This window comes from Lolium rigidum, chromosome 3 (assembly GCF_022539505.1).
Source record: "Lolium rigidum isolate FL_2022 chromosome 3, APGP_CSIRO_Lrig_0.1, whole genome shotgun sequence".
Classification (NCBI taxonomy): Eukaryota; Viridiplantae; Streptophyta; class Magnoliopsida; order Poales; family Poaceae; genus Lolium; species Lolium rigidum.
The window spans coordinates 405,860,614-405,881,091 of NC_061510.1; the positions used below are offsets into that span (position 1 = coordinate 405,860,614).

Sequence of the window (20,478 nt, forward strand, 5' to 3'; positions counted from 1 at the left end):
ATCTATTTTGATGATTTAACTATTAATTTTAATGAAAATTTAAACAATATTTAGAACATAAATTTTGTATAATAATAATATTGAAAATCTAAATGGGTCACATGCGACATTAGAAAAACTAAAATCTACCAATTTAACACGGTTTACAAGTTTGTTTATGAATTTGCACATCACACATATGTGTGGTGTTATTAACTCAATAAGAAATAACCTAATTATGAGACAATCAATACAGGGAAACGCCCGTTCAAGAAAAATTGGCTTGGGGGAGGGGACTACATTTTGAAAGAGGGTCTAGAGTCACCTATATTTTCCTAAAATTGCTGAATACTTTGATAAGAGTTTAATCTTTTTTTATACTTGTTTCTTTAATTTCCAACCATAGTTTGCAAATTGTTAACACCTAATACCTACAAGAGCTAGTCGACGGCTACTGTTGATTACGTGCAAAATAGCAAAGAAAATGCACAAACAAACATCAACAAGGTGGGTGCAAAAAACAGCAACCAGATAAAAGAGAACAATCTTCACATTGATGAACCATAAGTCTGTGCACCCATACACGGCATACCAACAACAGGTTTGAGCCACAAAAAATACATTCTAAAGATAGGCGCTAAAGCATCATGTAACTAGTTTAGAACTCAGGTTGATCAGCGGTTGAAAAGCAGCGGTGGCCTGCTTAGCGCTTGCCGCCACCGCCACCGAGCTTGGGGGCCTTTCCAGGCTTGGGGGCGTTGCCTCTACCAGCAGTCTTCTGCGATTTCGTCACCTCCACCTTCTTTGCTCTCTTCTCGTCCTTGGTCTTCTTGATGCGCTCCTTGATCTCACTGTTAGAAAGCGGTTACCATTGTAACTTTGTAAGTGCCTCATAGATAATCAGAAAGAAAAACGAGATAAAAAGACTGCCCTCTGATATGGTAAACTGGATAAATGGGAACAAAAAAAGTAGAACACGTTATGTGCATGTTTCTCAATGGACAGACTCATGCTCTACAAAATGGCTTCTCAGAACAAATATAAGCCATCATCTCTAAGGCATAACTACGATCAGTTACACCATAAATGTACTGTAAGAAACAAATAATAGTTGGCTCATTAGAAGGTTACAATGCTAAAACCACCACATAGGCACACAGTTCAGCAACAGGATTAGATCCATGGTTTTTGAGTCGCTGTATAGTTGCCGTAACAGTCAATGAGTCGTTTTAATCAAAATAACAGCAACTTGCGAATATACAGCGACTCACTTTTGAGTTGCGACTCAAAAAAATTTGACTAGAACAAATATAAAATAATTTACTATACAAATGCAACAGAGTAGGATGGCAGGACAGACTGGACTTTGTATGATGGGTCTCAACAAAACAAAGAAGCAAAGGTTGAAATCAATGGAGGAAGAATTACCGAAGAGCAGCTTCCCTGGCAGCATCACGGACCTCAGGCTTTTCAGCTCTCTTCTTCTGGATGACATCAAGGGAAGCACCGACGATAGACCTGGAGTACGGCTTCTTGGTGGTGCGGCGCCTCTTCTTGGCAGCCTCAGCATGGATATCCTACAGCCACACCCAGAAAATAACTGATAAGCACAAGCTTTAGATGCCTTACAGACAGATAGAGGTTTGCTCATAATAAACATCAAAAAAAAATCATTGGTAAGAAAATGTAAGAAAACAGGGTAGAAAAAAGGTTAATAATGTAAAATGGTTTTGCACTATTCAAGTACTATATCCTTCATGCTGTCAACAGATCATTCAAGTCCCCAGTATTAATTGAACAGGCCACTTTGCTGAACTACTACTAACAATTGACAAGTAATACCATTTATCAGGGAAAATGGTAAAGCATACCGAATGACTACCAGTTGACGGCATCACTTACACTCCCAAAAATTAGGTAGAGCACACTAGCAGGATATCAAGATAGCGAGAGAGATAAGCTGAATCAGCATATATATATCATTAAAGAGAACAGGCATAAGTGCATGTACCTTCTTGTGCTGCTTCCTGAACATGGCAGTCCATGTAAGCTTAGCAGGCTTGAGACGGTTGTGGTGGTAGCGCTTGCACTTGGAGTTGAAGAAAAGGAAGACCTGATTTTGGGTGCGGCAAAGAACAAGCCAAACAATTTTATTGTGTTTCCACTCATTTCAATACAATGCACAATTATGACAGGGGGCCCTAAAAGATTACTTGAGAGTCTGAACGGATGAATCTGATACCCTTTCCCGGGTATATCTTGGTACCGCTGAAACGGCAGAGCTCTGTCCTGTAGAAACAGGACAGACAAAATAATAAGATTGTCAGAGGCAATGTTACATATATTCGAATTCGGCACAACATCAGATTTTTAAACGTGGCAAAGCTTATAAAAAGAAAGTAACGTACTTGAGAACCATCTTCTCCGCCCTGACAAACCTTTAGAGCTTCACCTAGAAACAACATGTATAGCTATCAGCATCGACAATATCAATCAATATCAAGATGCATTGCCCTCCGATAAACACTGCTTCAAAGACAAAGCCTTGTCGCAGGTTGTGCAAGGCATTGCGAATAGATTACCAAACTAAACTGAACTACATTGCATCATCAGAAATGCTGAACAATAACAGGAACAACTACTAGGTACAATGTGCATAGCAGGGTACATGGAAACATAATCTGAAGAAAACCACACCAACAACTCCAAGGAACTTGGCAAGCAACACAAATCATAACTGTAATAAAAATCACGCCAACAACTACAGCATTTCAAGTGGTTCTTCAAGTGATGCCTCTAATATCGCTATACCAGTCCGCATCAATCAATGCCAAGCATTGCCCTCAAATAACACCGCTTCGAATGTGCAGCCTCACCACAAGGCCTCAAATAGATTAACAGACTAGTACAGAATACAGTGCATCATCCGATGTTGTGAACAACAACAGCAACTCCTGAGAACAACGTACAGAGCAGGGCACATGGAAACAAAATTCTCATGCACAACTACATGTGGAATTTGTCTTCTGAACTGCATCCGGATCTAAACTGGCAAGCACCACATCATAACTGAAGTAAGTCGCAGCCACGACTGCAGAATTTCAACTGGTGTATTCAGACGGCATGGATAAACCACTACGCGAAGAGGGCGTCCTCAGATGGACGAAGAAGGTTTTGCACGGTTGAATTTGATGACAACGAAGTAACCATAATTCACAAAAAAAAAGAGTAAACCATAAACAATGCGGCAGTGCACAGATACTGGCGCAATCCAGAAGCAAATCGAGGCATGGCTTAGGTAAAGGGATCGGGGGACAGGAGCTCTCACCTTGAACTGGAAGCGGCGGGCTCCGGCTGCGGCGGGGAATGGGGAGCGCGCGCGAGCTGCCGCCTACACCGCCTCGTGCGCTAGGGTTTTCGCCGGGCGGCGGTCCTGGTTCTTTTATATGGTCCTTGTAGTGGATCAGGGCCGTCCAGGCCCGGTTGGGAGGATTGACGATCTGCCTAGCTATTGAGCCGGTACGGCTTGAGAGGTATTTGGCCCTCTGGTATTCGATGGGCCTAGTGGGCTCTTCGGCCTGGTTGTTGGCGATACAGAGCAGCTCTATCGGAGACCCTACGATTTTTTTTTGAGAAAAAGCATTTTGTAGCTTTAATTTTCTCTTGGAAAATAAAGCCAATGTGTTTCCCACGCCGAAGAAACTAAACTGCTAATTATTCGCCAAAAATGAAGCGAAAAGGAGACTGACAGATATTATCCCCTGAAAAAGAGGGAGGTATTGCATGTGAGAAGCTTCATTTCAGTTACTACTTTCATCCAAAATAGGAGACTTAACTTTGTCTTAGATGTATTTAGACACGTTTCATTTTGGAAACAAGGAAATATTTATGAACCGGATCATGAGGTCCATTCTGACTTATTTTTTACGATATGTGGTGCTACCATAGCATAGACTTCGGGTATTGAGCCCAACTTTAAATTAACGAAATTATCTACCCGCCATGATTACAACAACACGGTCACGGAACAACACAAAAAATATAAAACTTGGAAGACTAGCTAGAGATACAAGCCCGGATGTGAAAAGCTAAAGGCAAATATCAGAAAGAGAGCAAGCGAAAGAGGGCTAAGTTCCTACCTAATAGTTCTATGCAAGAAGCTCAAGTCTTCAAATAAACACCGCCAGTATCATAGAAGCCACACCGACGAAATGCACCAAATCAGGCTAGCACCTCTCGAACTTCTTGGCAAGCACCAACACCCGGACACGAACTAGTTGCACTAGTGAGCAAACCAAACTCCAGGTTCAAAGAGGGGAACCTCATGACAATGCCTTGAGATAAGGAAACAACGCCTGTAAGCATCCTCATTGTCGGCATAGGATAGAGCCATGCACAACTTTCGCGGAAGCTCCAACACTCGCACCAATGAACACCTATGTCTTTGCCATAGCAACCAAGTTGTCAACCGGCTAGTGGAAACACCATAACCCCCCCCCTCGTGGTAGGGCACTAACTCCGACTACCCCTAGGCCCATGACTGGTCACACAAGAAAACTGTTTATAATAAGTTGAGCCAACTTGGAGAAAATCATCGATGAATATGGAGGTCAAGGAGGAACTCGGAGATGACACAAGTCATAATTAAGAGCATCATAAATGCCTGTGAGAAGACAATCAATAATCAGATGAGCATCGAAAGTGCCTATGAGAAGCCTCCAAGCGGGTGAGCGGCATTCGTGTACGTCGTTGTTGCCGACAATGTCTGAAGCCTTGCGGTGCTTTCACAAACACACCATCTAACTCATTATTCCTAGCATGTCAAGACCTAAAGAGGAAGTCGATACAATCCTACCGCCAACGCCTCCGCATTGCACTGACAATCGGCCGTCCTCAGCGAAAGCGGTCTCGAGACGGAATGCCCTGACAGTCATCCAATCTGGCACAGGTGGTGCATGTTGGGCTTAGTCCCACATCGGTTTTGGGTGGAATCCGGGAGCGACTTATAAGGCTGAGGGTGCCCCCCACTAACAGACTAGTTTTTTGTGGAGATGACCCAAGGCATGACGAAAATCCGTGTTGGTCTCTGATTGGGCTAGGCTAGTGGGCTAAGACGCTCGTGGAGCAGGCCCATCAACTCTTACAGTCTAGGACCAGACCCTCCACCATGCCGGCCACCAAGCTCATTCCAAGAGTCATGACCCCCCTCCCTCGCAAGCACCAAATCCAAGAACCCTAGTACCACACCTCCAACTCTCTCTCTCTCTCAAGAGCGAGCCGAGAGGGAAGAAAGGGGACCGCCCCGGCTAGCCACCAGCCACCGAGAAAACCCACACGCCACCGTCTAGTAGAGCCGTCCAACAACCTCCAGGAGATCCCTAGCACTAGCACCCAACCGCCGACGCCACTCCTAGCCCGCCCGCATAGTCCAGGCTCCAACCGACAACATAGGACAAGGCGGAATGGTGTAGCCGAGATCGACTAGCGTCAGATCTGGAGGTGTGAAGGACCTCGACGTCGTCAACCATGGTTGCACGAGGAGTCCGCAAGCGGCCCGGCGCGAAGAACCGCAACTGGGTAGCCCCACCGTCACTGTCGTACCAAGCGAGCTTCGCCCAATGACGTCCTCCAAAAGGCGAGAGTGTATGAGGAGGGAGAGGGGTGGCGGCGACATCCTCCAGCGATGGTGAGGGGGGAGGAGGGGAGGGGTGGCGGCGACGTCCTCAAACAATGACGAGAGAGGAGAGGTGTCAGTGGCAAGGATTTCAGTCGTCTCCTGAGCCGCCCTCGCGAGAGCGACAGAGGGGGCCGAACCAAGACTGCTCCATTGCCAACGCTACAAATTTCAATAGTCATGACTTGTTTCTCCATGGTTCGTTTCTTCGGTGCATCAACTTCTCGTGTTCCCATCCTCTTGCTTTGTACTACGTCCGTTTAAAAATAAATGTCTTAGTTTTATCTAGATACAAATGTACCTAGATACATCTTAGTAGTAGAAAAAAAATAAGACATATTTTTTAATGAGGTAATATGTCTTGTTATTTCCGCTACGAAAAAATTGAAAAGACGCTCACCTTGTCCAAAATAGTACAGTAAAATATTTTGTTGCAGTAAGCTCCGTTTACCAATGTTTTACCGTACACATTTTTATATTTCGTGGATGAAGGATTTGGGGTGGCAGGATCAGTAATACGACGACAATCTTTCTGATTGATCTAAAAAAAGACAATCTTTCTGATAATACAATTGTACAATTAAGCATGTCCGGCCCACACTAAGCAAGCTGCTGACGAGGCGTGCATAACGACAGCCGACAACCTGGTAAACACACCAGTGGTCGGCGCCAGGTACATTTTGGTGCCGATGCACGTATCCGCGCGTAGGCTGCCGACAGGACCGACCACGTACATTTGCGTGGCAAGGAGGATATGCTGTTTGCTCCCTTGCCTGCAAATTAGGATTAGCCTGCGCCAGACCATGATTCAGATTTAACATCTCCCCGTCCGCCGGCCGGTTGCCCTTGTAAGTTTCGTGAGAGTTTCTTTCCATCGTTGCCATGGTCGCATCGATTTAGCAGAATTAATCTACTCTGCAGTCGACATTTTGTTCTGCCAATTCACACATGTAACTAAGCATTATACGAGGATTGCACGCCAAGTCATTGGTACCTGACCGAGTGCCCTTTCTGCTAAGGAAAAGCATTCGATGAGACCTGTGCTGCAACAACAACAGTTCGACGCTCAGGTCTGTATGATCATACGACGTGACGACGTTGGGTCAGGGTATAGATTTGAGCGGTGCATTTCCAGTTCACAAATCAATTGGAAGCTTGTAATAATTCACATCTTATTTATTCAACACTAATGAAACATATTGAGTCTAGCTAGCTGCTGATCGAACGACCCAAATTAAGCTACACCAACACTGAAGTATGAACATAACTGAAAACAATCAAACGTACGGCGCCCGATGTTTGCTACGCACGTATACGCAACCACTGACCACGTACTCGTTCCTCTTAATACTAAACCGCGTGTTCCATCATGGCCCTGAACTCGCGGAACCCGACCCTGTCGCCGCCGGCGTCGCCGTGCCGTGCGGCCGCGGCGGCAACCATGGCGGCGCAGTCCTCGTACCTGGCGCCCTCGGCCATGCCGAGCCTCCGCAGCACGCCCCACAGCTCCGCCGCGCTCACGTACCCGTCTCCGTCCCGGTCGAACACCCCGAACGCCTCCCGCAGCTCAGCCTCCGCGGCCTCCTTGCTGCCCCACGCCACCTCCTCCACCACCCCCATCGCCTCGCAGACGCCGCACACCGACGTCGACGACGACAGCGGCATGCCGATGCTCGCGGTGACCGCCGCGGCGTCAGAGCCGGACAGGCGCCCGCAGTCCCCGTCCCGGCCATACCTCGCGGCGCACTGCTTGCAATGCGACCGTGGGGCGTCAGGGACGACGCTGGCGTCGCCGTTGCGTCCGAGGAGGTCGAGGATGCTACGGCCAGTGAGAATGGCGTTCTTGGCCAGGGGCTGGAACACGAACGCGATCAGGAGAGATGACACCGACATGACCAGACCGTCTTGGCAGAGCGCAGCTCCCCACATTGCTTGCTAGACAAGGCTTTGTGAACTAAACAGATGGTTAATTAAAGCCTTTTGCAAAACAGGTCGTGGCTTTGGGTGAACGTTATTGTGTTGACGCATCCATGGATGAGCGAGTGCATATATATAGTGAGTTCCGGCAAGGAGCGAAGATGGAGATGGAGACATGGAGTACGTGTGGAAGTTCGCGGCAACTCGCCAGGAGTAATATGATAGTGCTACTTTTTTGTGTCTTCTCCTAGTTGGTATCAAATATCAATAGCCGACTTGACTTGCGGATGACTTGTGCGTGGGGTGATTAATTCCCCAGTCTTCCTCTGCATTTGCAAGGTCACTGGTACAAGCTAAACAACAGAGAGATCGAGCGTCGTCGTTGTAGTTTCCTGTCAATTCAGCTGCATAGTGGCCGTCGTCATAGTCGATGACGCCAAACTAGAACGTAACCGACAAGAATTGCGAGCAAAGATCAATGGTGTGTGTTTAGCGGTTCAATTTGAGAGGAAATAACATGTGGCGCCTAACGTCAATTTGAGAGAATAGGTCTACCTTCTCACTGTAATTAGTAAGTCTAAAGTAAGCTAACGTAATTCTTTAGGTAACTTGGATAATTGTATTTTCTATAAAAAAAACTTGGATAGTAGTGAAGGTGAAACTAAAAGTTACACTGATGTGTTTTTTTAAGGGTTTTGCTATTCTCCAACTGTGAATTACTTAGTTCTCAGGCGGTGCCAAAAACGATGATACGACGTTGAGATCCATGCAAGAAGTAATACTCGTCTGAACACGCAAAACATACCCTGTGTTTTTTCCACTAGCTACATAAAGAAATCTATTACATACTAAAAGCAAAATACAGATGTCTAAAATAGAGACACCACGTTAATCCACATCATCATAATTATTTAAACAGTTAGATCTATAATTAGTGGCTGAGATTAAAAGATAAAAAGGATACGTACAACATTAATTATGTACAAACGAGGTAACAAACACGGACAAAATAATATGTCACGCGTGGAGGAAGCTAACCAAAAGCTGATTCATTGTGGCAAATCCAGTCTCCATACGACAACAAAAAGATGATTAATTGTGGCATGTCCGGTCTCCATACGACACCACCTGCGCCCGAAAAAAAAAGCAACATAAAGCAAAATAAGGGTGTTTTTCGAGACACCACGTTAATCCACATATGCTTAAAAAATATCAACCACTGATTTTGATATTAATATCTGAGATTAAAAAATAGAAAATGTTACGTACAACAATGTATGTGTACAAATATAAAGTTCCGGCACGTAAGGGTACACAAGTTATTCTTTCCGTAAGAAAAAAAACAGCTGGTTGAGTCTGCAAGGTAATATTAGGAAAAAAATGCAGAGTTGATTGGTTAAAATTATTTAAATAGTTAGATTTATACTTTACGGGTAGGATTTAACCAAAGGCTAATAATCACGTAGTAACTGTGTAACCATGTTGACACGTTTAATAATAACCACATCATCAAATATGGAAGGAAAATCACGTACGACCATGTATGGCATGAAAAGAGGAGTTAGAAATTGACTATCGTACTTCTATAGCACTCGGTGCGTTCTTTAAATTTCTCTATTGCGCTTAGCTAGAAACCCGAATTTGATTGCCTGGCAGGACTCAAGGCACTTAAAAAATCAATAAGCCATATATCCGTGTTGTTCATGGAAAATAAATTTAATCCCTCTTCTGTACGAATTAGCAGGCACGTAAAAAAAGTAAACACCCATGTTGATACAAATGCCGCCCCTCCAAATTTAAATTTGTTATTTATCAAAAATCGTTAAATTTCAGCAAATTATATGAATATTTGTATAGTTTTTCAGGTTAAAGTTCTTTCGATGGCAACTAAAATAACTAATTTCCAGCGAGATTTCAGAAATGTCGACCAAGAATTTAAGAACTATTTTAAACCAAGAGGCCGAAAAAAATTCATCTGACATCTTTCTTTTCTACTTGGATCCGCGCCCGCGACAAGGCGCCGTGCATGATCACAAGCGCAACAACAGGCGATCAGCGCCGATTCTTTGTGGAAGATGTGTGGATAATGGAATGACAATAAAAAAAGAAAAGCATTGGCACAATTAAGCTGTTCAATACTGGATGACAAATTTAGACCATCGTTATTCCACATGACCGTGGCTTCCACCACATCCCATGCAATCCTTTCCTTACACAAGAGGGCAATAAAAAAGTTGCATGGCAATTAAACGGATCAAGGAATATACATGGAAATTTTCGGACTACTATTATGAAAACCAATGAAACACATGGCAAGCGATTCTTAATTACCTATCAGCTTAGAAAGTTTCTTCAACAATAATCCCTTTGGCACGTCCAATAAAAAATCATATGAAATCTTTGTTTTTCACTTGGATCCGCGCACGCGACCCGCGACAAGGTGTCGTGCATGATCACAAGGGCAACTACATGCGATCAGTGCCGGTTCTTTGCGGAACATGTGTGGATAATGGAACGACGATAAAAAGAAGAGCATTGGCGTAGTTAAGCTGTTTAATACTGGATGATAAAATAAGACCATCGCTATTCCACATAAGCGTGGCTACATCAGCAGATGACACTTTAATGACTAGATTGGCGATTAATTGTGTTATTGTTAATTTTTCCCACCACATCCCATGCAATCCTTTCCTTACACAAGTGAGCAGTAAAAAAGTTGCATGGCGATTAAAAGGATCAAGGAATATACATGGAAATTTTCAGACTATAACTATTATAGAAAACCAATGAAGCACATCGCAAATGATTCTTAATTACCTATCATCTTAGAAAGTTTCTCAACAATAATCCCCTTGCAATCGTCTAATAAAAAATTCATCTGACATCTTTTTTTTTACTGGGATCCACGCACACGACCCGTGACAAGGCGTCGTGCATGATCACAAGCGCAACAACAGGCGATCAGCGCCGGTTCTTTGCGGAACATGTGTGGATAATGGAATGATGATAAAAAGAAGAGCATTGGCGCAGTTAAGGCGTTCAATACTGGATGACAAATTTAGACCATCGTTATTCCACGTGAGCGTGGCTACATCAGCAGATGACACTTAAACGACTAGATTGGCGATTAATTGTGTTATTATTAATTTCTCCCACCACATCCCATGCAATCCTTTCCTTACACAAGAGGGCAGTATTGCATGGCGATTAAACTGATCAAGGAATATACATGGAAATTTTGAACTACAACTATTATAGAAACCAATGAAGCACATGGCAAGTGATCCTTCATTACCTTTCAGCCGAGAAAGTTTCTTCAACAACAATCCCCTTGCCACGTCCAATAACAGGCGAGATAAGACCAACGACCTTAGTGATTTAGCTAACCCTCTACATACTATGGTTATGGACAAGCAACTATGTGAACCTTGATGAGAGTAGGAATACCATTAAGAAATAAATATTTTAAAATTTATAGAACCACAAATCTATTACTCGAACATATTGAGTGCACATAAGACGATTGCGAGGGCCACATGGCTAGTTGCTAGAACAATGAGAAAATTTCTATAGACATGTGTGAATAAGTTTGTAAATTTGACCGGGATTCTGCCATGTTTGATTTTATAGGATAGTATAATCAAATCTATCAAACTAAGTGAATATTAGTTAATTATTAGTCGGACGATACAGAACAGAGCATTCTAAAAAGGGTCCAAAACATTCTGAAAGAGGATCCAGAGTCACCTGATTTATTCTGAAATCACACACATTTGTGATTAGTACTGGAATTTTTTATCGAGCAACTCTTCATGTTTATTTAATCTCAAACCATAGTTTATTTGGGAAAATTTTAAACTAAAAATCACAAAATGGACTATCAACAAGAGCAAATATTTGAACTAGAAATCGAAAAATAAACTGTAAGTGAGATTTTGGTGGTATCCCACTTGACACATTAAGTACGGCTTGCTATTGGTGAAATATAAAGTTAGAATTTAGGGCATGTATAATGGTTAATAAGACCATCTTATCTTAACCACGCCACATAAATTAGATACAATAAACAAATATGATGTATACAATGGGTTATCTTTTAATTCTTATCTTTAATAACCATTTACAATGGTAAGAGAGATTATACTATAAGATCATCCCTAAATAAAGGAAAGGCAAACCTTTTTTTAACTTTATCTATTGTCCACCTCAACATTTACTCTACATGGCATTGTTAAGATATCATCATTGTACATGCCCTTAGGCGTGTGCAAATACGTTGCAACTACCCCATCCAATCGAGTAGGAGACGTGAGGGAGACTCCAACAATATCCAAAGATGACTTTAGCGACGGTTCGGCGTCAAGTCTACCATCCCTGTGATACGCAACTGTGTAAGAGAAACCCACGTCGAACCATATGACTCTATGAGGCTATAAGGACAAGTACAATAGGATGACGCCAGTCTTCGTGCCATGTTAAAACATTTACTTAGTTAGAAGAGAGAAAATAAATAAAGAGAAGGTTGTCTTCCCTTAGTTAATAGATGATGTATTATTAAAAAATAATGGAAGACTATTTTCTCCATTGTACCATTTGTCTTTTCCTTAGCAATATAATTATTTACTAAATTTTAATTACTTCTTGTTAATTGCTAGAGATAATAATAAGATATATGTACCGCAACACTTATATTTGATGTCTTCTTAAAATACTACCTCCATCGCAAGGCTTAAGGCTTATATTATTTTTAAGAAGTCAAACTATGTCAAGTTTGATTAAGCTTTTACCAAAAATCATTAACATGCAAAATGCAAAATTAATATTATTAAATAGATAATGAAATATATTTTCATATTATATCTATAAAATATTATATTTGTTAATAGGTTGTTCTAAAAGTTTGATCAAATTTTACTTGGTTTAACTCCTTTAAAAAAAAAGCCTTAAGCCTTCTCTATCAGATGCAAAGTGAACTAGGAAGTGTGTACACACCCGTACGTCAATCGGTTTTGAGTTGACTGAAATCAGCTTCTTCTTTTTTAGCGAATGCAGTTTCTTTTTCCCTTTTTTAATTTTTTTTACGGCGCAGCGCGTGTGCCGGCCCACCTACGCCAGACAAACTCGCCCATAGTCCTTTTCGTCATTATCCACTAGCTATAGACCCCATAAGCTATAGCCAGAGAAACTTCACAGAAAGTTCGATGATCACAGGGAGGTGACGTGCTCCAGTGAACTCAGTATAGCATACTATGCTTTTGGCGTGTGGCCTCTCTCCTCCCGCGAAGGCGATTTGCACAAAAATAACCCAAAAGTGAAAGAAAATCACAGACTGACCCTCCGGCGAAACTATTTCACCCATTTAATCTTTTTGTGTGGCGTCCCTCACGTCGGCGCCACACATGCCAGTGTGGCGCCCCTCCTGCCGGCGCCACACACCCAGCCGACGTGGCGCCCTCGACGCTGCGCTGGTGCGTCGATCCGACGTGGCAGCATGTGTGGCGCCCCTCCCATCGGCGCCACACATGCCAGCTTATATCAAATTTTTGGTCGAAAATATCCAGGGGCTCCGGACGTCTGGGACTTAGCCGTTTTGGCGAGCCTGTATGTGTGGCACCGACGCCACGGGCGAGTGTAGCGCCGATGCCACGGGCGCCACACATCCACTTAAGTGTGGCGCCCGAGCCCGCCCCCAGCCCGACCCTCTCTTTCTCTCCTCCAACCGCCGCCGCCGGCCGTCTCTCCGCCGCCCCCCCACCAAATCCTCCACGGATTGGACAGATATGGCCGGCCAAATCCATCCCCATACAATCCTCAAGGTATTCCCCTTCGTTCCCCTTCGATTCATGCAAGATTTGCTCCGGTTTAATTCGATTTAGCCGTTTTGCCTAGATTGGAAATGTTGGTTGTGTTTGAACCATAGATTTGTATGCATGTGTTTGAACCATAGATTTGAACCATAGTTTTGTTGGAACCATAGATTGTATGCATGTGTTTGAACCATAAATGTTAAATTTTGCTAGATTGTATGCATTGTATCCAAAGATGTTTGAAATGGCTATGTATGTGTAGGAACCCTAGATATGTATGTATCCTAGATTTGTGGAGGCATCAAATTTCAGGAATGTGTATGTGAAGGAATAACTCATATGGTGTTCTATCCCTAGATATGAATGTATATGTATGTATTTGTGATGGCTTATTTGGATATATTCTCATGTATGTGTTGCTCATAATATGTTGTATTTGTGTAAACATGTAGGATGGTGTGGCTCCTGGATCAAGAGTATGACAGGAATCACCGGGCTTTTCATATGACGGAGAGGGGAACAGATCTTCACCCTTTGAAGATTCGGTACCATGACATCGCTCAGGAGAGAAAGAGAGGAGAGAAAGAGAGGGTCGGGCTGGGGGCGGGCTCGGGCGCCACACTTAAGTGGATGTGTGGCGCCCGTGGCATCGGCGCCACACATGCTAGTGTGGCGCCCGTGGCGTCGACGCCACACATACAGGCTCGCCAAAACGGCTAAGTCCCAGACGTCCGGAGCCCCTGGATGTTTTCGACCGAAAATTTGATATAAGCCGGCATGTGTGGCGCCGATGGGAGGGCGCCACACATGCTGCCACGTCGGATCGGCGCGCCGCCGCAGCCGTCGAGGGCGCCACGTCGGCCGGGTGTGTGGCGCCGGCGGAGGGGCGCCACATCGGCATGTGTGGCGCCGACGTGAGGGGCGCCACACAAAAGGGTTAGATGGGTGAAATAGTTTCGTCGGAGGATCAGTCTGTGCTTTTCTTTCACTTTTGGGTTATTTTTGTGCAAATCGCCTCCGGCGAAAGTCATCGTTCTTTCTATTTTCCTTTGGCGGATAGCTTGGATCATTCTCACCTTCTCACGCACTGCACTTCAAACGCGTCGGGGGCAGGTTACCATGTCGTGTTCTTCTTGGTTTTACGTGGTTCGTCCGTATACTTAACGGTTTAAGAGCATGTTCACGGGCAATTCAAAAAAGGGAGGTATTTGGAGATACCGGAATGATGTGATCTTCAACGCTGCTACTCCGGCCGTCCTGACGATCAATACGAAGATTAAGGATGAATTTCAGTTGTTGTGAAAGTGAGATTTGACTCGGGGAGTTGCCACCCCGTTTTGGTAGCATAAACTAGCCGCTTATGGCGTGGTCTTGGGTTCTTTGTCCTTCCTTCTATATATCTAATACATTATCCAGGGTGTATTCTTAAAAAAAAATAGTGTTATTGGAGGCGTTAGCGGTAGCTCGCTTGATATAGGAAGGGGATCCCCACACGGGCGATTCCAATAGGATATCCCAATAGAAATTTTAGGCAAAAAATAAACTAAAACTCAGAAGAAGGGATTGAAATTCGAATCTAGTTTTTGTGATAGAAATTCAATGTCTAGTTCGACCAACACGTCAGGACGCCAAATCGCCATGAAACTTGGGATTCATGGCCATACAGATCAAATGAATAGTGTGAATGGTGCGGGCATCTCCATCACATTCGACTCGTCGATCATCGGCAGATCCACGGTCACCGATGACACCTCCATCACCGGCGGTGCTGCCACCGCCATGCCTGCAACTGCCGCCATGGTCGTCACTACCGCCAACGCTTGGGCGACTAACACCTCCTTGCTAATGCGCTCGTGGTACATCTCGTGCCAGGCCCTCACCAATGGATCAATGCCCGACATGTCAGCCATCAAGATCTTGACCTCTTGCATCATCTTGGCCAATGCAATGCTCGATGCTTCATTCATGGTATTCATCATGCTGGCTTGGGCTTTCATCTTGGCGGCTTCCACCTTCTTCCTCTCAAGCCAACTTCACATCTTACTTGTCCAATATGACCATCCACGTGACGGTTCCCCTTCCGTCCCTCGTTTTGTTCTAGATTAAACCATCTTCTCAATGGTGGCATCAAGGCTGGCCAATGAGGACGCTCCATTCCTCTTGGCTTTGGCCTTCTTGTTGCCAATTAGGCGACCGGCCGAGGCCGCCGAGGAGGGAAGTGGCCCATCTTCCGCTTCGCCGTCTCTTTAAGAGCTAGTCGGACCATGTCCCATTTCTTCCGCATTGGGAGGCATGTTGGAAGCGGCGCCGGCGAGGTTGATGGCACTCTCTGGACGTGAACTGGAGGGAGTAATTTGGGGAAATAGTTATAGGATTTTAATGTGTGCTTGCCAGGTGGGACCCACGGCAAAATCCGATGCAGCGTGGTGCGCCGGCGCGCCAGCTTCCTACCCCGAGCGTAGAGCCGGCACTAGAGTGTTGGCTATTTTATTGGGCTCTAAAATCGACCAACCAATTTTGAAGCACGTCGGTGTGTCCCAAAAATAATACCGGACGCTCGGGCAATCATAGAGCTATTGGAGACGCCACTAGGGTTGCCGGTGGAGATGCTCTGATCCAATCACTCACTCGTAGATGGAGTCCTCACGCACGCCCCGTGAAGTTTCTCTGTGAACCCCGCTTCACATACCACTAGTCAGTAGTTGCTCACACGGAAAGGGACAGCCACTTGTGCAGCCCGGGGTCCAGGTCCTCGCTTGACTCGAGTCTTTCCCAGGACCAAGGGAGCAAGGTCATCTAGACGTTGCATCCCATGGTTTCCATCAGAAAGTGGCATCTCATTACACTGCAGCACAAGTGTCCGTGTGGGATTTCATTCTGTTCGGCCTCTCCCGTGAATTTCTGTTCTGAATGATTTCTTGACCAAAATATTGGCAGCCAACTCTTACCAAATACTCCCTAACTAAACCAATAGGTCTAGCGTGGGCACCAACCAAACACACCCTAACTAAACCAATAGGTCTCACTGGTCAGTTTTGACATGTATGCACTTCTTTTATGTTGAGAATCATGTACTACCATGCACTCGTTATACGTGCCGGCAAATATCTGAGCTGACAGCTTCTATATAGGCACTATAACATGTAAATCAGGTGACCCATGACCCAGATACAACAATCAATTAAAGCCATAAGAGTAAGCTGGACAGCCTAGCAAAGACCCATCTAAAACCACACCTACCAAGTCCTGTTCTTGCTCAAACAGTCTCACTGTTCCAGTCTCGGTCTGAAAACTGATGCAGAATCGCACATAGAAAGTTGATATCCACCAAAGAAGAAGATTTTTTTTAAGAAACTGCCCAATTCTTGTTCAAATAAGGTGCCCTCTGTTCAATCTGAAGCTGAAAATGAAAATAAACCATCTGACCCAGCGAGCTGGTCCAGTTCAGAACTTTGATTCACCAAAACAACCATCAACAGAGGCTTCGACAAGAGATCATTATCAATTTATCATGTTTGAGAAACTCCAGCAGATGACAAGAAACAGCCAAGGGAGCAGCAGTACTGAATGCTAGCACCAGATGTGCATAATCCTCTAGGTGTGAGATTTAAGATCAGATGAAGCAATCACCCGCATAGTCATGTAACTAGCACATGATGCAACCGCCCAACTTTGGATCGATATCCTGAATCGTGGACTCAACTGGAACATGACTACATGAGGGCCAAGCAAGATCGCTTCTCATTGTAAACCCTTGTCCAAATCTCTTCCAGGAAACTTCTCACACTGATAGCGTAAACTGTTGCCAAACGGATGCTCCAGACATAATTGTTCAGCAGAAGCAGGTTTCCTTGGGCTCAACTGCCAAACCTGTAATTATCCCGTTCACATAAACATACTAGAGTACTTTTATTTCACATAAGTATGCTGTGTCGTACTGTAAACACGGCGGGCATCAAACAGGTTACAACCCAGGTACAGGTTTTAGAAGAGAAAGCGAACATAACAGCTTGTTCTTGCAGAGTCGGATTAAACAAATATTTACAGAAAACCACAGCATAAAGACGCCCGGCCTCACAGGAATCTCCATTCAGAACTCCTTAGGCATGTTGGAAGCACAGGGGCCAGGGGCAATGTGTGGCTACAAGATAACGTAATCATTTAGCACAATATCAGATGAGCGAGTTTATTATAATTCTTACCATTGCTCCCATCAGTATGATCTAGCAGCCTAATTACCTTCAGCTCTCGGAAGATGACGAATGATTTGGGAAGAGCGCATCCAAAGCAGAGCGTATATCACTATCAGACACATTTTCTGGAAATATAGGACTCCCAGGCTGGCTGCCTCCATTATGGTCAGTACCTTCTACATCACTACTACTTGACTCGGCATTATCTCCATCAGCGCTCACCGTCCCGCCACCGCTGCCTGACTCGCATGGGTTCTTTGATTCCTCAGTAGGCAACTGAAAGCGACAAACTGGACAAGAACTGTGGAGCTCCAGCCATGGAAGGATGCAACTGGTGTGAAACTTGTGTTGACAGGGCATCTCCTTTGCTTCTGTCCCCATTTCAAACTCCTCAAGACAGACTGTACAGCCCAATACTTCCTGGATGTTCACAGTTGGCAATGCGGCCACTGATTCCTTCTTAGCAGGAGGTGTGCCAGAACGGTTCAGGTCACTGTCTGCCAAACGCTGCAAGAGCAGATCTAGGCCAGGACCAAGAAAGTAGTCTCCAAGTGAAACGCCTGTATTGGTGTTGCTTGAGTGCTCTTGGTTGCCATTAGGTCCAAATGTTCCCTGGAGAATAATGGCCTCATTGTTGGAGTTGATCAGTATCACGCTTTCCGTCCTTTCTCTCCCTCGATCTCTCTCCCTGGCCCTCTCCCTTTCTCTCTCCCTGTCTCTTCTAGCCCTCTCCCTCTCCCTTCTTTCTCTCAGGCCCTCCAGGCCTCTGTCCCTGTCCCTGCCAATGTCATCCAAACCCCTCAAGTCATCACGGAGGGTCTGAAGCAGCCTAACAAGCGACGAGCCCCTCCTCCTCCGCCTCCTAATCAAGTCTTGAAGCTCACGGTCCGAATCATCGTCATCCTCCTCTTCGTCCTCGTCATCAGTATCCCTCAAGGCCCTGCGGATCCTTGCTTGCCGTCCCTCCTCCTCATCAGAAGAAGAATCCATCATATCCCTGCGTGGCCTTGATCGTCGCGACGAACCACCCATCATCCCAAGCAGCAGCGGGGCCCAGAGCGAGAGGTTCTGCTCGGACCTCACGTTCATCGACGGCTCAAAGTCCTCGGACCCCATTTCTTCCACGAACCCGCCATCACAGTCGGGGCACTTCTTCTCCGGCTCCACGGGGACGACCACTTCCTCGCAGTTGTGGCACCAGTACCTGGTTTCCTGAGCTTCTTCCATCTCGTGACTCCCCTGCAAACACTTCCTCCACCCTCTCCCCACTGTACCTTCCGGTCCTGATCGACAACCGAAGCACTTTATAGCATCGAAGCAGCTCGCTACGCGGTTAATAAGATCCCTTCCTTCAGCAGCACAGCAAAGCTATCCTTGGCACCCTGAAACAACTTTCCCCATGAGAATCTCCACTACTAAATTTTGCACTAACGCGAGAAGTAACAGATCTACCAAAAAAAGAGGCAACCCAGTTCCTAGTAGTGATAAACACACTTCATGATGAAGAAAGGCAGGATATCTCCCGGAAACTTTCTACACGAGCACCTCCACCAGATTCGAACCAACACACAAAAAAGTAAGAGATCTAACAAGTTCCTGCTAACCGTGCTTACCAATCACGAAAGGTGCGGTGGTGCTTCACTTGGTTGAAGCTTCCTACAACCGCATATATATATATCCACAGGTAAAGCAGGCATGCCTACCAAGAAATTGGGCCAAACATAATTCACCTGGACTACAAGTCTACAACAAACGGTGAAACCGAGGGTCACTCCTGCCCCTCAGATTCGATTCGAACAAGCAGAAGCCGCGCCTACCGGCTCCGTAATCCGAACCGCCGCTCTACCACCCGCTACAGATCCGTGCGAACGGCAAACCTAAGCGAGCGACGACGCAGGATCTGCGATCGCAGGCGCAGAAACAAAGCGCACGACTCTACTGCTCCTCGAACCAGACGATCAGACGGACTGTTTACGAAGCAGGAAATTGAGCACGAGTAGGGGAGCAGGAGCGCAAACCATGTCGTCGGGGGGTCGGCTCAGTATCAGGCCATGAATCCGCGGAGCTGAGCTTCGGCTGCCGCCGGCGCGAGTGGTTAGCGAAGAGGGGAAAGGAAAGGGCCGGCGGGGGGATAAGTCGTGCTGCGCTGCGCACAGGACAAACGATCAGGCGTGGCGAGGGTCGTTGCTTCCCAAGTGAATTTCGTATTTTCTTACTCCGACTACTGTTTTACAGATTTGACCTCGCGTTTAAAATATTTGCAGCCCGGTGGGAGGGCCTCGGGATTCCGATACGTGTCCTTTCCTTCTTGCGAAACCCGTGTTGTAGGGAAGGAAATCTTATACGACCTGGGTCGTACGGTGCCTAAGGCTGGACCAACTCCTTCGATTGCCACGTAGCAAAACGGATCTCAAAACAGTTTCCCTTACTTAGGGGGTGTTTGGTGTGGCTTTTTGGGCATGAGCGTAGCAATAGCACCTAAATAGGTGCTTTTTTGGGCTTTGGATTTTGGAAGCCAAAAACAAAGATCCTATTCTTTTGGCTTCCAAAATCCAAAAGCCAAAAAAAGCACCTATTTAGGTGCTTTTGGTGGCTTTTGCCAAAGCCAAAAGCCAAAAAAAGCCACACCAAACACCCCCTTAGCCTTGAATCCCCAGATCGCTAATCCGTTTCCTTCTCCATTGGCGCAAGGGGCAAGCGTGCAGCCTCTTCTAGAAGCCGCCGACTATGTCGCACATCCACCGGCGGTCGCTGATCTCCCTTGTTTCACGACCACGTTCGTCGACGGATCCACCAGCTCTCTGGCCGCGCTCGTCCGGTGTACACGGCCACGCTCGTCAGCGTCGTCCATGAGCACATCTCCAGCGGCGCGACGTAAACGGATCATTTTGCGTCTGTCGCGCCGAAA

At 45.5% G+C, this 20,478-nt stretch overlaps 3 protein-coding genes across 4 annotated transcripts; all 3 read right to left on the reverse strand.

The window, feature by feature from the left end:
• Positions 1 to 508: 508 nt before the first annotated feature.
• Positions 509 to 3,385, reverse strand: LOC124700998 (60S ribosomal protein L24-like). Of its 2 annotated transcripts, XM_047233062.1 has the most exons (7): positions 3,308 to 3,385; positions 2,388 to 2,431; positions 2,193 to 2,268; positions 1,991 to 2,092; positions 1,408 to 1,556; positions 676 to 830; positions 509 to 639 (listed from the first exon to the last, which is right to left on the reverse strand). In XM_047233062.1, the coding sequence occupies exons 2-6, from the start codon at positions 2,396 to 2,398 to the stop codon at positions 683 to 685; spliced, it is 486 nt and encodes a 161-aa protein (XP_047089018.1). In that variant the 5' UTR covers positions 2,399 to 2,431; positions 3,308 to 3,385; the 3' UTR covers positions 509 to 639; positions 676 to 682. The 2 variants fall into 2 exon arrangements, with proteins under 2 accessions (XP_047089018.1, XP_047089017.1); XM_047233061.1 differs by having other exon boundaries at positions 509 to 830.
• A 3,618-nt stretch (positions 3,386 to 7,003) lies between these two features.
• On the reverse strand, positions 7,004 to 7,582 carry LOC124697814 (probable calcium-binding protein CML21). Its single transcript, XM_047230352.1, has one exon. It carries the CDS (start codon positions 7,580 to 7,582, stop codon positions 7,004 to 7,006), a length of 579 nt encoding a protein of 192 aa, XP_047086308.1.
• A 9,685-nt stretch (positions 7,583 to 17,267) lies between these two features.
• LOC124704663 (E3 ubiquitin-protein ligase SIRP1-like) lies at positions 17,268 to 19,740 on the reverse strand. The gene is made up of 3 exons (XM_047236933.1): positions 19,589 to 19,740; positions 17,617 to 18,952; positions 17,268 to 17,518 (listed from the first exon to the last, which is right to left on the reverse strand). Exon 2 carries the CDS (start codon positions 18,795 to 18,797, stop codon positions 17,619 to 17,621), a length of 1,179 nt encoding a protein of 392 aa, XP_047092889.1. The 5' UTR covers positions 18,798 to 18,952; positions 19,589 to 19,740; the 3' UTR covers positions 17,268 to 17,518; positions 17,617 to 17,618.
• Between the last annotated feature and the right edge of the window lie 738 nt (positions 19,741 to 20,478).

Coding starts and splice junctions, on each gene's coding strand:
- LOC124704663 (XM_047236933.1), bottom strand. CDS start 18,797: ATGGAAGAAGCTCAGGAAACCAGGTACTGGTGCCACAACTGCGAGGAA.
- LOC124700998 (XM_047233062.1), bottom strand. Junction 1,557..1,990: donor TCAGGAAGCAGCACAAGAAG/GTACATGCACTT, acceptor GTGTGGCTGTAG/GATATCCATGCTGAGGCTGC. Junction 831..1,407: donor GCCAGGGAAGCTGCTCTTCG/GTAATTCTTCCT, acceptor GCTTTCTAACAG/TGAGATCAAGGAGCGCATCA.
- LOC124697814 (XM_047230352.1), bottom strand. CDS start 7,582: ATGTGGGGAGCTGCGCTCTGCCAAGACGGTCTGGTCATGTCGGTGTCA.